At 42.3% G+C, this 17,476-nt stretch overlaps 2 protein-coding genes across 2 annotated transcripts in view; both read left to right on the top strand.

The window, feature by feature from the left end:
* Positions 1–4,186, top strand: part of coro1ca (coronin, actin binding protein, 1Ca) — a 33,963-nt gene extending 29,777 nt beyond the window's left edge. Inside the window, exon 11 of the mRNA XM_020643234.2 lies at positions 910–4,186. Within this exon, the coding sequence (XP_020498890.2) occupies positions 910–1,029 (120 nt within the window). The 3' untranslated portion in view covers positions 1,030–4,186. The remainder of the gene's footprint in view (positions 1–909) is intronic.
* A 1,760-nt stretch (positions 4,187–5,946) lies between these two features.
* tmem119a (transmembrane protein 119a) lies at positions 5,947–12,312 on the top strand. Its single transcript, XM_020643292.3, has 2 exons — positions 5,947–6,104; positions 10,845–12,312. Exon 2 carries the CDS (start codon positions 10,860–10,862, stop codon positions 11,565–11,567), a length of 708 nt encoding a protein of 235 aa, XP_020498948.2. The 5' UTR covers positions 5,947–6,104; positions 10,845–10,859; the 3' UTR covers positions 11,568–12,312.
* The last annotated feature ends 5,164 nt before the right edge of the window (positions 12,313–17,476 follow it).

The following is a 17,476-nucleotide window of genomic DNA, read 5'->3' on the forward strand; positions in this document are numbered from 1 at the left end:
GCAGTTCTGCTCTGTAATCACAGCCCACTGAGCTCCAGTGCTGACCAAACATGTTAACCCTCAGAGTCCTGGACCTGGCCAGTCTCATAGCCCTTTTTCACTCCTGAAAATGTCTAGAACATTTCTGGACAGCCTGCCCCTTAAATCTCTCGGAGTTGCCCTTCCACACATGTCCATCACAGCGGAGGATTTTCCCTTGAGAGGAGTAGGAGGAAGGACAATATGTAAAATGGACGCTGTGGAAGTCTGTAATATTAACAACATACCCAAAGCCCTATTATTGCCATATTTACAAAACTCGACACAAATTTCCTGGGTGAACTGTATGTGTGAACGCAAACAGTCCAAGTTATTACTCCGACTTTATCCAGACTTTTTCATGTGTACATTTGACATCACGTCCTGCCTCCTGAGACCCCCGCATCCTGTATGACGGAGAAAATCTCCATCTGTGAGATGCATCATTTTTGCCTTTACAACAATTTTATGTTTAATAGGACGTATTCAAGGTATCATCAAAGAGTGTATAGAAAGGAAGCAGCTTTGTGACTTGTAGATCCCTCCTGGTTCACAATGGTGGCCAGATATAAACCTGATTACTCTTACTGGTCACTCGTGGTTAATTTTCCTGAATATTATTTGCTGCTTTTACACGTCCTGACTTGTTGCTTCTCTTACTAAGGGGCTGACAGAAAAGTTTGGATAAAGTTGCGGTGAAAAGTTCTGCTGTATGTGTTCACACATGCAGCTCGCCCCTAAATTGAGGGGGAATTTCAGGAGTTTTGTTCATGTGTGAAAAGGTTTTATGAGTCGGTTTAGGTATGACACTGGCTGCAGTCTGAGTGTTGGTGGCGGCAGCGTTGTGATAGATGTCGCAAAAGTCTCACTGCTCTCTCGTTTATCCCGCAGAAATCTGAAGCCAAGCTGGAGGAGATCTTGAAAGAAATCAAATCCCTAAAGGACCTGGTCAGCAGTCAGGAGAAGCGAATCATCAAACTTGAAGAGCAAATGTCCAAAATTGCCATTTAGTGACCCTTGACCCCGACCCGCTACAATTCAGGACGTTCCATTGGCTGGGGGTGGGCGGGACCAGTCACTGCCTCTCTCAATGACAGTGTTTCGCCTGAGGCCTGCCTAGCAACGATCCCTAGCAACATTCCAGATGAACTTTTTCTTATCCAGCCCCCCGACCCCTCACTTCAACACAGGTGGAATAAGGACGTGTGGCAAACTAAGCAGGAAACACTCTCGCTTTTTTGTGACAAGACTCTATTCCTTTTATTGTGTGGCAGTCTTTTTTTTTATTTTGTCTACTTGTGTCAAACAGTCCTACTTATTCTTGATTTTAGAATTATGACCAAGGAAAAAACGGTGTCTATAGAGTCCCCTTTGCATCTCCACATATTTTTAAGTAGGTTCAGTTGTTTCAACATTATTTCCCCCAAAATGATAAAGTTGCCAAATTTCCGATTATGGGAACGCCCCCTTTACAGTATTTCTTTTTTTTTTATGTGGAAACATCCAAACCAGGAATGCTTATTGCAGTCAACAGGTTATAAAAGGAGGAGGAGACCGCTGTCATTGACGTTCTTTGAAATAAAAACAATAAACTAAAAGTTATTTCCACATCCTTAAAATCTACAGCGAGGATGTTTAATTCTGAATGAGCACAGATAAACCTGTCGCAGCCAACATACCGCTTAGCCCACAGACGAGATGTGAATGAGACGTCTGCCGTCTGTGTCCCAAGCTGCTCAAACTAACGCCTGCTTTCTGCCACTCCTGCTGCTTCCCGTCGTTCTGACTGTGGACAACGGTCCGTGTAAACATGCATTCCTTTCTATCTGTCCTTAATTAACATGCACCGCGTGCGTCAGGCGGAGAAACACATTCCACAACAATCCTCGGCAGTTCTTGACGCAGGCGGGAAAAACACCTCTGTAAAGTGAAACCCCTCGGTCGTTTTGTGTTTGTGACATCTCTGTGTTGCCCATGACGACACTGACCTCGGCTCTGCGGAGTTTCTGTGCGAGGTTCAGTCAACTGCCTCGGTGTTAGGCAACCACTCGGGTTGATGTCCAACATACACGTGTCGTCAGCTGTAGTGGGATTGTTTTTTTTATACAGATCTGAGACTTAAAACAAAGCATCCGAGGAGTGCTACAGAAACTGTTCATGATGGACGTTGAAGGTCTGGATTGTGCGTGAACACGTGCCTCTTCTGGCTTCCTGTCACTATGGATCTCTGCTTTTTTTATTTTTAGGGGGAACTCAGTAGAGAGGTCAAAACTGCACTGCAAAAAAACTTAAATCTAAGCAAGTGTGTTTGTCTATTTTCTAGCCAAATGAATCTTTTACATTTGATACAAGTCACGATCACCTGACGAGTCCCAATAAGAATAAATAAAAAAAATAAAAACTGAATCATAGCAAAATTTGCTAAAGTAGAACTGACATGAAAGGTTGTCAGGATAACAGACTTCTTAATATCCATACCTGTTCAGTTACCATGGCAACAAATGTAGAAGTCTTAGACACCCAATATCGCGAACTGTCTAAATTGCACAGTTAGCTCATATTTGTGCAATAGCGCGTGCAGGAGATTGTCTGCAATCCTTAATGGATGCATTCCTCTCCGACACAGCAGTCTGATGAATAAGATCTAGGTGTTTTTTAAAGCTTCAGCACTCTTTTGTTCCATCTTTCATTAAAAATAACAAAGAATGCATTGATTTAAACACGGAGTATTAAAAACAAAAAGACATTTTTGACAACCTTTCTCAGATATTCCTCCTACTTTAGACATTCGGATAAAAGTTTCTTGCAGCTTTGGCAGATATTTGTACTCATCACTTCAGGCTTCATTTTCTGCTCTCTATATCTTGAAATAGGATGTTTTTCTGGGCTTGTCAGGTGAATGTGGCTTATAATAACATGTGATGAGATATTTGTGACTTGGTAAGATTTGATTTTTTTTTGCAGTGAGGTCTTGAACTTGGATGAATTGAACACCCAGGTTCCTCCTCTTGTCGTTTAGTGTTTCTTGTTCCAGCTGTGCTCGTATCCCTCTTAGCACTTCCACATCTTGTATATCTTAAGGTTACTCCCCAATTAGCCCTCCATCAGTCAGTTAAGGAACCATTTCAACGCCCGGTCCGAGCTGCTCTGTTCAAGCAGCTCTGCTTCCTCCTGATGTTCGTTCCCCATATGGAAGCTGAGACGGCTTATGGTTCAGTCTGTTGTTTGCCTTCAATGTTTGTTACCACTGTAAAGACCTGAAAGTGCCATAGAGGAGAGCACGGACGTGAGTGTTTAAAAGGGGACTGTTGTGTGATAGGTTTGTGTAGAAGAGTCGATAGGTGCCCGGATTTAAAAACCACTTTGAGGTGCTCGTACTAAAGGAAAAACTCGTTCAAAAAGACCCTGTTTCTGAAGTCCTGCCGACCCCATCCCACAATCCACCAGGCGACATTTTCTGGTCTGGATTTGTTTACTTTGCTGCCGCTGACGTTCACCGCTTTCCAACCTCGGTACGGGTATTCAAAACATCCTCAGAAACGATGTCAAACCGAGAAGCTGTTTGTGAACGCACAGTCTTTAGATCCATCATGATTTAAGAGAGTGAGAGGAAAGCTGCAGAAACAGAAACGGGTCTGATGCAACGACACTGCCCTATCCTGTATATCAGTTTCTTTACAGCACCGTCGGCACGAGAGAGAGAAAGAGAGAGAAGTATTTGAGGAGTAGTGAATAGTGATCCAAAGGGACTCAGTAGGTTGAGAAATGTGACGTTGAAAGATAGATGTATGTTTGTAATTAAGGTCTAGGAAATGTGTGAAAGCTGTAAATAACATGACCATATTTTCTGTATTTTTTTTTTTTCATTTTGTTTGGTGGTTGTGCTGAAGAGGGTATTTGTGTGGGAGGTGGGTTTTAAATGTTTCCCCTTGTCTGTGTTCCCTGCACCTTGCCATAACGCATCATGAGAAAAGCAGAACCGCTGTTTAATGTCGGAGGTCGTGTGAATATCGAGAAAGCCAATCAGACGAAGAGGAGAGAGGAAGAAAAAAAAAAAAACGAAACCTGGACGAAGCCTTGTGTCTGCTCAGCATTTTTGTTCATTATTCTTGCTTCAAGTATCAAACATTGATTATAAGAAAAATTAATAAAGAATTTTTAAAATGGGCTTCTTTGTGTGTGTTTGGTTTTTGATGAGACGGCTGAAGGGAAACAGGAAGTGTGGGGGGAGGGATGAGGGAGGGGGAGTGAATAAAAGGTCTGAGGCCGATGTGCTGGTGAGAACTGTAGCTTCTGTATGACGTCAATCGACTGAGCGAGCAGAACACACCTCACTTCTTCTGAAAGAAATGAAACGCCACCTCCTCATGTTGTCTGAGGCGTTCATCCAGATGTGTTTATTCAACATTGACATTATTGTCCCCGAGGGGAAATTTGTTTTGCAGCCAGGTGAAAACAAGAAACACGGGCACATCGACTCAGACATTAGAAACTACATAAAACACATAAAATAACAGACTGTAAATATGATTGGATGAGGCCTGAGTGATGTCACCTGTATGTTCCTGCAGGGGGCTCTGGAGTCATGTTGATGACGGTCTCCATGCTGGAAATCCTGCCTCACCCTAACTTTCAGTCCATATCTCCTGCCTGAGGGCAGAAGCTCAAACTCACCAAAGAGAGGACGTCGAGGACACCAAGATGTCTCCATTCTTTTCTCTTCTTCTCTTACTGAAGATCGGGAGGAAGCAAAATCATCTCCTAAACTCATGCAGACAAACACAAGACAAGCTGCTACCGGTCGCCCTCCTCCTCCAGGTTTCTTTTTTCAATTCAGCAACTGAGACAGAGAAAAAAAGGGAAAATAAAGAGACAAAATGCACATCTACCAAACATTGCACATCCCTTTGAGTCGTTAGATAATATGGTACATTATTTTCTTAGCTGCTGTGGCTCAGTGATAGAGTCGGTTTTCTCTTAGCCAGAAGGTCGGGGGTTCGATCCCCAGCTCCTTGTGCAAGACACTGAACCCCAAGTTACTCCTGCTGCTTCGTCGGCGGTGTATGAATGGGATTAGTTGATCCTGATGGACACAGTCAGTGTGTGAGTGTGAAGGTGTGACCTGCAGTGTCTAAGAGATTTGAGTCGTCAGGAAGTACAAAAGTGCTAAACAAGCTCAGGCCGATGTACCATTTGACCACATTGCGCGTCACAGATTATTTGTAATATCTTTGCCAAAGAGTGCACGATGTCTCGTTGGGCTTCTAAACTTGGATGAATGCCGCCGTGTTCCCCTCGCTCTAATATCAACGTCTTCAAGCAGCTGAAATAACGAGAATAAAATAAAGAGAGGAGCCATAAATAGACGTCCTTCATATTTAGAGATAAACGCCCCTGAGAGAAGAAGTGAAGTTTATATATTCGCCCTTGTACATATGTTTGTGGATGAAAGGGGTGCTTTCTCTGTGCGCTGCTCCTGTGCGCCCTGCGGGGAACAGGCTGTAATCAGCGGGCGCGTAATTACAGACCTCTCAGTGGGAGGCAGAGGAGTCTTTGGACTCGCCCCGCCGGGTCCAGAAATACACCGTCTCCCTGAAACATGGGACTCGTGTACCAACTGAGACGTCTCTGCAGTGACGCCTCAAAGCAGAAAACGTTCATATATCAATGCAAACTGTGATAAATCACTCTTTTAGACTCAATAAAAACCCTCCACAAAGATTCACAACTTGATTAAAATACTCACTTTATGCAGTAAGTGTCTGAAATTCTGAATGTGTCTACTTGTAAAAAAAAAGCAGAATCCTTAAAGTCTGAGCTGTAAGTGCAGGAGGATGAAGGCCAGGAGGAGGAGGAGGAGGAGGAGGGAGGAGACGCTGCAGAGGGATGGACATCATTTTGCAGAGAGCAGACCTTTTAGAGCTTAAAAATATCATTCTGTATAACGGAGAAGGGAGGGCGACCGCTCAGAACCTCGCCTTCACTCTTACTTTCCTCCTCTCGCTCCTCTTCTTATTTTCTCCTCGTCTCCTGACGTCTGCGGCGAGTCGTGCTGCTCACAGGACAAACCAGACAGAACGCTTTCTGTGAGTATACATTCATGATTTTTTTTTAAATCAATTTTAAGAGAAGATAGATTATCAGAAGAAGCTTTATTAGTCAGGTATTCTTACACACACAGGGAATTTAACTTTGGTGATCTGTGCAAAAGTAAAACATAAAAAATCAACAATAAACACAAAATCAGCAAAGACTAATATGTACAACACTCTCAGACTTGAAATCCAAATTAACAGCATGAAAATGTAAAATGATGATGCATTTGGTTGATGTTCAAAGTGATTTTAAATCCTACATGTAGTCTGAGAAGGTGACTCCTTAAGGGTCGGAGTTCATCCCTCTCCTGCAGAGTTTAGGAGTTTGATTTCTTGCCACTTTGTTTCAAATTGTAATTTTTGTTGTTGTTTTTGTTTGTTTTGCTGTGCTTGTAATCTCGACGGTTTCGGAAATGAGGGAAACCTCATCGTCCGTCACTCAGTCTGTCACTTGAAGGTTCTTGCACTTTTTAAGAGTGTTTACATTTTATGCTCCTTTATACTTGAACCTCATGGAGTTACTCAAACAAACATTAAACTCTTAAAAGGCTCTTCAGGATATGAGATGTTTACACTTTGATATGAAGATACTGAAACCAGTTTGGATACAAAGGCAGCACATTCAGAGTCCTGGGCGTGCAGTATTCAAATTATTGTTTTTAGTTACTAAAAGTTGCAAGAAAACGTCTGCATGCTGACGAACAGCTCAGTGCTGATCTTTAGGTTTTGTCTTTTTTTTAAAGCTTCAACACTTTTCGATGGTATGGATCATTAAGATTATAGAAACTGCATGGGGTGCTGGTGGCACAGTGGTTAGTGCACGTTCCCCATGTATGGAGGCTGTAGTCCTCCAAGTGGGCGGCCCAGGTTCAAATCCGACCTGTGGCTCCTTTCCTGCATGTCATTCCTCACTCTCTCTCTCTCCCTGATTTCCAGCTCTACCTACTTTCTTATCTCTCTAATAAAGGCACAAAAATAAATCTTTAAAAAAAAAAAAAGATAACAGAAACGTCATTGTTATAAAACACCTGGTACTAAAATTTTACTAAAATTGATGAAGATTGTGCAGATGAATCTTCCACTTTCGTTCAGCACTTTTTTACTTTTTCAGCACACGTTCCTCAGAACAACTTTCCTCGCCTCTCTTTTTGTTTCAAACTTGTAATCGAACATCTGAACCTTGTTGATCTTTTTTTTTTTCTCCCTGATTTGATTGAAATAACCAGCGATGTAACTGAAGGTCATCTTGTGTGATCTCAGCGTGTTCACTGATCAGACGTGTGGACGTCTTTAATGGTTCCACTCTGACGGTGTCTGATTGTCTCTGCTGCTGTGTCGTCTGAGCAAACATCGTTCAAACAGGATTTCATCAGCTTCACTCTGAGAGACGGAAACTTTAACAAGTATTAACATTTACAAACATTTGATTTTTGGTTAATGTGTCGTCATAAATGATGGCTTAGGCTTTTTTAAACAACATGTCTGTTTGATTTGAAGATCAAGAAGGAAGAAGATATGGCCGCTCACTTCGCTCAAATGAACAAATGCGCGACCATCTTCTTCCTCAGTCCGCTGTCTTTAGACGACCCTGCACCTTCATGACGTGTGTTTAACTGCCTCCTTTTTCTGATTCAAAGATGATTTTTAAAGATTTATTTTGGTGCTTTTCATGCCTTTATTTGAGAGACAGGACAGTGGATAGAGTCAGAAATGGAGGAGAGAGAGAGAGTGAGTGGGAGGTGACATACGGGAATGGAGTCTCAGGTCGGATTCGAACCCCGGGCCTCCAGCTTGGACATGCACGCTCTAATCACTAGGCTAACGGCGCCACTTTCATGTAAAGATTTTTCATTAAATCTGATGTTAAATCACAGTGGAGTGAAAGATTTTATACTTTCACAACTAAATCAACAGTCTTTAAAGGTTTATTTATTTTCTGTTTTTGTTTTTCTTCAGTTCAGTGCAGACTAAAACCACTTTGGAAAAACATGTGCAAGAGGTAAACAGAACGAGTGGATGAAGACACAGGACAATAAATTAAACAAGAAAAGCAGAGACAGCAAGGCCACATGAGGAGCACACCAGTAAATCATAGTTACTGTTTGCATCATGGGACATGATGGGACTCGGTCTCGTCTCAGTCTCAGACGAGGCAGACTCCAGATTTTTAATCAAGACCACCACTGAGAGGATATTTGTCCACATCTTGACTCGGTCTCTGTCCCTAAATGTCTTGGTCTTGACTCGGTCTCTGTCCCTAAACGTCTTGGTCTTGACTCGGTCTCGCCCTGCCCTGGTCTTGTTCTTATCTCAGTCTCAGAGCACTCTGGTCTCAGGTCTGTCTTGGTCTCTGTTAGTGTGTTTTTAACTACAACACTAGTTAGAGGATCAGAAATAAGTAGAGAAAGCCATGCAGCAGAAAAAATGTGTTTAACAATTTCCTAAATGTGTACACTGTTCTTTTCTTTCTGGTGTCTTTGCTGTGCACAGGTTTTTGTTTGAAAATAGTTAAAGGCCCATCTGGTGTTTGACGCTGGTCCCAAATAAATAAAGGCAGGGTCGTTTCATGGACTGGAGTAAATAAAAGCCCGGGCTATCGATTGAAGTTTTACAGTGATTTCTTTCCCTACAATCTGCTCGAGCTGCAGCTGTATTTTCCTGCGAGAGCACAGTCACAGTCAGTTGAGACTTCAGTTTCTAGTCTGCTGTCTGGACATTGTGGTTTCAGTCAGTGTTATATTTAAGACGGGAGGAGGACATGTGGTTCATCTGTGCAGTGTCTAAATACACAGTCTTGTATTTAGACAGTGTTCAAATGTAATCAAATGGATTCTTGAAACGTGGTGACGGACGGCCTGCAGGTCAGGATCATTTGATCCCGTTTGTGACATGGAGGGACTCTAACGTGGTTTTATACGAGGATGAAGGAAACGTTACTGTCCTGTAGCTTTATATCAAAGGATGAAGACGTAGACAAACATCTGGTCCAGTAAAAGCTTCATGAAGACCACACAGGGAGGGTGTTCACACTGTGCAGACGAGAGCAGCAGCAGCAGCTTCACTATAGCAGGAAGCTGATTAGAAGCTTCTTTAACACGGCGTAATTACACGCTGTGTCAGGAGCTAAAGCGGGCTAAATGCTAACAGGTTTAGCCTGGTTGTTCCTTCTTTAAGCTCGACCTCACATTTGAAAAGACGGAGACAATAATGGAATAAATGTCACACTGGGTCGGGATGTTTATACTGTCAGTTGTGCGCTCTGTAAATGGAGGTTTTCCTGGAAGCAGGAATATCTTCATGGAGTTTGGTGTACAGTACAGCTGCTGCAGCCCAGAGTAAATATAGAGACCACAGCCGCAGGTCTCCCACGCCTCTGTGCTCCCTCTGCCCTACAGCTTCCTCCTCGCTTTGGTGTGGTGGATGGGAGGCCTCCCTCTACTTCACAAATTATAAGGCCGACAGCAGAAAACTCGATGCCTCCACCCCAAATAAGTAATGGCTACTCTGCTGCCGGCTAAAATAGATCTGCTCCAGGATGGGAAACAGCAGAACAACCTGGAAAAATCAGAGTCAAGGTTGACACCAGAGGAACTTTTAAAGCATTGTTTAAATCTTGAATTGTGTGTCTCTCAAGTCAACACTTAGATTAGATTAGTGTTTTCAGACCTGAGGGTGAATGATGGCACACATTGTCACCAAGAGCAAAAGTCTTAAGGAGCAGTTTTTCATCAAGTAGCTTTAGCAACCTCCGGTGTTGAAAAGCGATTGTGGATGTGCAAAGAAGCTGCAGTTCCTCGAGTGTCCACTTGAGGCTGGATGCAAAAGCCAAGGAATCCCCATTAGTCCCCATATTAAGCTGTTATCTTCACAGCAGCTTCTATAACTCATCTCTTTGATTATATTAAGAGTTTGTTTGGCACACATGTGGCTGATTTGACTGACAGGTCTTTGCCTGTTTCTAGATCGACCAAAAGTTAGTTTGAGTCAGTGTTTCCAAAATGGCGTCCATCATTTTGTTAGCCTTCATAACGTCTCTTCAGAAACCAATTGGTGACCTCGCTGAGTGTGTTTATATGGACTTGAGTATCCTGGTTCTGATCAGGTTTTTTTGAATTATCCTGTTTCTATCTTTGTCTTTGTGTATGTAAACATCACATCCTGATTTCAGAAACCGGTGTTGTGCAGAGAAATGCATCCCTGCCAATAATTAGTTTATTTCCCAGATGTAAGATGAAAAGATTGTTACCACTTTAGGTTTGTAAAATAAATATCAAGCATCAAAGAACTTTTCTCATCCCGCCAGGGGCACATATTTCTAAAAACACAACACAGCGGCAAACAGATAAAACATCAGGAAGCAAGTCGCTCTGCTCAGCAGGACGAATGGGAACATGAGGGAAACAGCTCGACTGGCTCAGTTTAGACGAGAGAAAAAACCTCGTCCACTCCTTTAAAGTTTTAATATTTTAGGCCACTGCACCAGGCGGGCTGGTTTCAAAGGAAATCAGGTTGTTTAAACTGAAACATAATGCATATAAGAAGTGGAGTACTAATCTTTAGAAATGCTGTTAGATGGATTAAGTCAACCATGAACAAAGCTAGGCGAGTCGATTTCCTATGTTAGCAGTCTTTGCTAAGCTAAGCTAACCAACTTGGCTAATGCACAACATTTTTAACAGCTTATAGAAGAATAAGAACCCAGATGAAAATTTGTTGTTGTTGTTGTTTCAGGAGTGAGAGGAGAAGATGACGTCCCGCCTGGTTTCTCTGGTCGCTCTGCTCTCTCTGTGGTTCTGTGTGTGTCACGCCACTCCTATGTTCTATAACATATCTATGGACGGCAGCGGAGACGAACCAGAACTGGAACTTCTTTTTCCCACCACTCGAGCCCCGGTTCACATCTCTGCTGCTACTGAAGCCCCCAGCTTCACCAACAGCATCACCACCACCATGATCCGCCTGAAGGACTTCGTCCTGACTCGAGTCGTGGATTTCCTGCAGGAGCACCTGCTCATCATCATCGTGGTCACCTCCCTGCTCATCGTCATGGTCTTCATCATCTGCTGCGCCTCGGCCATGAGTCACAAACGCAAACTGGAGGCCTACAAACCCCCTCCTAATCCCCCCAAGAAGCACACGGCTGAGAAGAAAAACGTGCGCAAGAATTCAGAGGATATCCAGGAGCGGCCGTACGCCGTCGACCATGTCAAGAGGGTCCACGCTCAGAGCTCCCCGAGGCACTTCCGCCAGCCCTCCAAGGCTCTGGTGGGAGAGAAGGGGAGAGACGTCAGGTCGTCTCCTCGCCAGGAGGTGAGAAAGGTCAGGGACGTGGAGCAGGTAGAGAAGAGGAGGGAGGAGCCGAAGCACAAGGAGCCGCCGAAGCAGCGAGAGGAGAGTCCCAGCAGCTCCAGTCCCCCGGTCTGCACCTGCCACCTGAAGAAGAGCCATCACTAGTTCAGGCTCAAGGCTGGGGTTGTTTTTAAGAGCTGACAACGTAAGAGGAAGATCACAGAGGCTGGTTAAACTGCACACTATGAAAAATGTGCAACGAGGATAAAAATATCCTTAACATCTGCAAGCAAGATATGGATTAATGAGGCGAGAACACCTCGATAAGTTACATTAAAACAAATAAACATGAAAATATAAACATCAACCTGCAGCTTTAAGTAAAGAAAATATAAAAACAGCAGAAAAGAAGAAATATACGGAAGCCCTAAGTGGATACTGTTTTTTATGTTTGAGCTTTAAAAAAAAAAAGAAGAATAAATGGGAAAAAAGTAACAAAAACAAAATAAATACAGAACATTTAGTATCCACACTTGCAAAAAAATAGGATATTAAAATGTTTAAATATATAAAACAATAAGTTTTCTTGTGTTTTGATGGAGTGAAATCGTTGTGAATGCCTGCCGAGACAGAGGAATCCCCTCAGTACGTCCTGCTGTATGTTTAGAGAGAGAAACCTGAGAGGAGCCAGTAAACTTTACCTGTTGGACCCGGTCCAAAACAATCTCTTTATTTCTACATTTATACTTAATTATGTTTTTTAATGTTATTACATGTCACCTCTTTTATTTGACTTTAATGATCACAAGGTTTTATACTGAAGGATATTTTAAAACTGTTGTTGTTGTTGTTGGCTAACATGCCTAAACCAAAGAAACATTTCTCAATAAAATGTATCTTCTATTTATCAGTCTACATGTTTAGTTGTTTTTTTTCTCAAAAAGTGTATCCAGCTCTTCGGGTGAATTGATCTGTTGCCGTGCTCGGATGCTTCGTCAGAAGTTTTGATCTGTGAGTTAATGAAGCAAGAATTTCACATGTTTTATTTCATTGTTGTTTTTTGTTTGTGTGTTTGTGTGTGTTGCTGTCTCTCTAAAGTTTACAGTCTTATTTGAATATTTAAATTCAACCAACCAACTCATCCGATTGTCCTTCCATAGCCGCTGTTAACGTTTCTAGAGAAACATATGCATGCAACTCACAGCGGGAGATTATATCTAATAGAAGGTAGGGAGGGGGGGCAGGGGGAGGGGGTCTCTTGGGTCAAGATATGATGTAAAAAAGTGCAGAAGTAGCCGACCAAGCAGCAGAGTCTGTTGTATGACAATCTAATGAGAATATTTGTCTTCATATTAATGCTGTGTGGTTAAACAGAATCACAATATCAACTGAAGAATGGAGAAGACAGGGGGGCGTGTCCAGAGGGGTGGCATGGGCCCCCCCTAGAAATCTGATTGGCCACCCCAGGTGCCACTCCAAAAACAATTCTAAACTGTGATTAGCTAGTTACCCTATCAGAGGCGGGACTTATGTTAAAACCAACTATTAGGTCATATCAATGTAACATATTTCCTTTTGTTTGTACTCCAAATTGTAAATAAAAACATTGCACACATACTTAATAAAACAAGTTAATAGGAAAGTAATAAACACCGTCTCACTGGCAATTAATTAACTGTGTCGGGACCAAAACTTTGTGGGAGTTTTTAAGTATTTAATTTGTCACTTTGAACATACATCTTCTTCTTGTTTTATTTAAAAAGTTAAGCTAATGTTTCTATTATCTTGTGTTATAAAGTAGACAATATAGGTGAAGTTAGAAATGGAAAATAATTGATATTTATTTGTGTGTGTGCTCACACCACACTTCAGGCCACCCCTGCGTCAGTGCCCGGGTTGGGCCACCCCAGTCATTAGAGTCTGGACACGCCCCTGGGAGAAGAACATCCTGGAGAACTGAGATCACACTGGTTTCATGCAGACAGTCTAAGATAAACTTCACCTTCTACCACTTGAGTTGAATTCTCCTGATTACATCCTGCTGCGGGATATATGGTTTGGTTTGCTTTTGTAGGTCATAGAGAGACGTCAGTATTCATTTCAGTCTGTTTCATAACCACCAACAAACTCCTCACAGGAGCTTTAAACGTCACATATTATGCTCCACTTTTGAGAAAATGTGTGCTCAAACAGGCCGTTTGGAGATTTTCCCTTCATGACATTACAAAGGGCAGTAGCCCCTCCCCCAGGTGGGTGACACTCCCACAGCTAGGTGTTTGTTCTGCCCTCTGAGTCTGCCTTCTCACCGTAAACAATAGGACATGGAGCGAGAAAGCCCGAACTGCCCAAGCCCTTCTAGAGAGGGGGCGTGGTCAGACTCAGCTCATTTACATATTTAAAGGTACAGACACAGAAACAGCCTGTTCCGAGCAGGGCTGAAATAGAGGGGTTTATAGACATGATCAAATACAGGATCAGAGTGGATTTAGAACAAGACACTTCACAGACATGTTTTGGAAGGCTCTGAGACTTATTTAAACTTTTTGAAAAGGAGGCTAATATGTGACCTTTAAAGCTTTTTTTGTTTTGTGTTGGCAACAATGGGCTACTGTACACCCTCAGCCTTCAACTGTCAAACATTAACAACAGCTTTTTCTGTGTTAAAACTTTGTGAATCTGTTTTTGTATTATTGTTACTTATGTATAAGATAAATTCTGGGTTTTGCTTGTAATGTAATGATTTAATTTGAGTAAAAAACTTGTATACAGGGATAAAAGCTCAGCAAAAAAAACCCTGAAGAACTAAGAATTTTGCACGTGTCGAATTAATTTGGAGGAAAATTATCTTAAACTTTCAGTATTCAGTTTTGTAAGATGAATGCAGACGCTGATTAAACTCTTCTGTTGAGCCTCAAATGATCGTCCTCAGATGTAAACACACAGACCTTTTTATTTCTCTGTGACAATTTAATTGTTTGTATATTTTTATGTTTAATAAAATAATTGATGAAGATGTTTCTGTCTTTACTGGAACAGGAGCAGTGGAAAGGGTTGTAGCAGGAAAGACAGACGCAGCCCTGAAGAAACCCTTAAATTAGAGAAGGCGAGGACAATCTAAAAAAGAAGATGCCCGCTCTACTTGCACGTTATGTTTAACTGTGGGATCTGTAATTTCGAGCTGCGTCCACTTTAAAATCACGGGTGGCTATTTTTAAGGTAATTACCCGAATGTTAGACTCTTTCTATCTGCTCTTTGGAAACCAGAGCTGTCGTCTTACTCCACATTTCAACCCTGAGCGTTTGGTTCACCTTCACATGTTAGGATTTATCGAAGCAGCTGGCACCGTCACACCCAAACACACGACTGCAGAAAGTCCACAGCAGCCCTTTTGTCCTCCGCTGGCTACTGTACAAGATTGTTAAATATTTCAGCAGTAGTAAAGCAGACATGAACAAAGCCCTTTGAACCAACACAAGCTCATGTTTCATTTGTGAAAATCTAGAAAACACTGATTTACTCCTCAAACAAAGAGCAACTTTAAAGAAGCGATGAAACGCCCTCATGTGAACAGTACAGATATTATAACATGCATGATCACTCATATCATCCACCTTTAAATATACATCAGGATTATATCTCAAATAAGTAAACAAATGGGATTAAATATGACTAAAACATACAAAGCCCTGACTAGTCTTCATTGAAAAAGGTTGTTCTGAAACAGACACATACGGTGGCCCTGAAGGCAAATACATTTCACCCAGCCACCTCCATCGGACTGTATCATCCCCACAACGACCGCCGTCTTCATTCATACATGGCCTGCTCCGACATCCGCCTCAGCGGCACACGAGGAATTCGTCCTGCGTATTCATGCTCTTTTGTAAAGCGCCTCAAGATAACACTTTGTATTTTTATTGGATTTTTTTTTTGAATTTAGTGAACATTTTTTTGTGTTTATTGAAATCAATCAATCAATCATTATTTGTATAATGCCAATTCATAATAACTGTTATCTCGAGATGCTTTACAAAAGAGCATGAGAGCAAAGAGCTGAGCTGAGCTTTTGGTTGTTCTGGGAAATCTATACAAAGTCTTTTGGCAAGAACAAGTGTGCAGGCATATTTTCATGTGGGTAGCAGGGAGGGCCCAGCTTTTCATAGATGCAAGGAAAAAAGATTGGGAACCATTGCATTTATAGACGATTTCTACGTCCTTTGATTACAGCAAATAAACACAAACATCAAATATGGCTCACAGCTTTTGTTTTAAAGAGGACATATTGTCCCCCTTCTCCACCTTTTCAAACAGTCTCCTGTGGTCTAAATGAAACATCTGTGCTGTGCTTTGGTCAAAATATAACATGAATCAAGCACCAGAGGAGGTTTGTGACCCTGTATAAACCAGCTCTCTCAGAACGCTCCGTTTTGGTGTGTGTGTCTCTTTAAATGTAATGAGCCCCCCCCCCTGAGTTTTCCCAGTAGACATCACTCCTCTGCAGACCACAAACAAAGGACTGGATGGATTTATTTCACATTTTGTGGGTCTGTAGATACTCAGGTTACCCAAATATGTATTTAAAAACACTGTACATTTGTAATATGTGGGTCAATGTGCCAAGGATCAAAGATCAGAGAGGACAGCACAGCAGCTTTGACGGGATCGTAACCATGTGGCGGCTGAAAGGTGAGCCTTGACACAGCCTCTCTCCGGGGTCAGATAACCTGATCTTTTGTCAAAGAGGTGCTAAATAATTCGAGAAAATACTACCCCTTCACTTTCGCTCTTCCTTCCCAGCAGGTGAGGAAAAGGCCACAGGACGTCCCAGCTGTGCTTTCTGACAGTCGGCCTCTTTCATAAACTTATATTTCGGCCACCTGATAATGATGGACAACACTGCTGCCTCTCTTCTCGTGTTTCTACTCTGACCGTCTTCCTCTTTGCATTGCGACCCCCTCTCACTGTCTGACACTGACAACATTACCTCTGTATCTCTCTGACGGTGAAGAGGATCCAGAAGAGGTAACACAGCACCTTAAGGGCCGTCGTTAAACTTTGATGAGCATCTTCAGGAAAACTCTCAACGACAGCAGCAGCAGAAGTCATCTTCAGATCATGTGAGGATTAAACCGTCTCGTCTCTGCAGAGGAGCTGAAAACACGGTGGAAATGGTGAGTGTGTGAACCTTTGAAGGCGTTACTACGGCAACAATAACAGTTTTATTGAGGGGATAAAAAGTCATTTAGTGGAGAGAACTTTTGGGCTGTCAGTCATGTCAGTTAAATCTTACATTCTGGTTTTTATCTTACTTTCAGCCACTGTCTGAGTCGTACATTTAACTCTCTGTTCATGAGGCCAGGAGACATTTAATTCATTCATCTGTTTATGTTTGCTGTTAACAAAGCTGATGACTCGCAGCTGTTTGAGAAGCTCTCTCAGCCCTCTGAAACTATAACCTGTGTGTCTAATTTATGATAATAATACATTTTATTTACAGGCATCTTTAAAACACTCAAGGTCACCTTACAAAGCAGAGAGAAAAACCAACAACAAACTAACAATACATCGAAAAAGTTCAAATTAAAAAGACACATTTACAGGATCTATGAAATCATTGTGAAGAGGATTCATGAGACACGATGGATAATGATCAAACGACGTGTTTTGAGATGAGATTTTAAAGTGGAGAGAGAGTCAGAGTTACAGACATCTGGTGGGAGGGAGTTCAGAGGAGGCTGAAGGCTCTGGACCCCCGTGGTGGACAGACGGGCGGGCGGGCAGGCGAGGTGAGTTGATTGAAGAAGTCCTGAGTGTGCAGGTGGGTAGAGGCGCTGCTTGTCAACAGGCACCCACCCCGAGGGCTGACAAACTTTAAACCACAGCAGAGGCTCAAAGCGCCCCAGGTTTGAAATGACAGTTGGAAACCTCCCCAATGGGGCCCTATCTGACACCACTCACTCACAGAACAGTAAACAACTGGATGTCTAGTCCTGAATGCTGTTCTTCATATTTTTACTCAGAAATGTCAAGATTGTTATTTATAGTAACAATGTAAAAATAATAGTGTGAAATT

The sequence above is a fragment of the Labrus bergylta genome, chromosome 2 (genome assembly GCF_963930695.1).
Source record: "Labrus bergylta chromosome 2, fLabBer1.1, whole genome shotgun sequence".
NCBI classification, from domain to species: Eukaryota; Metazoa; Chordata; class Actinopteri; order Labriformes; family Labridae; genus Labrus; species Labrus bergylta.

Excerpts from the sequence above, each read along its gene's own strand:
- tmem119a (XM_020643292.3), top strand. The coding sequence starts at position 10,860 with ATGACGTCCCGCCTGGTTTCTCTGGTCGCTCTGCTCTCTCTGTGGTTC.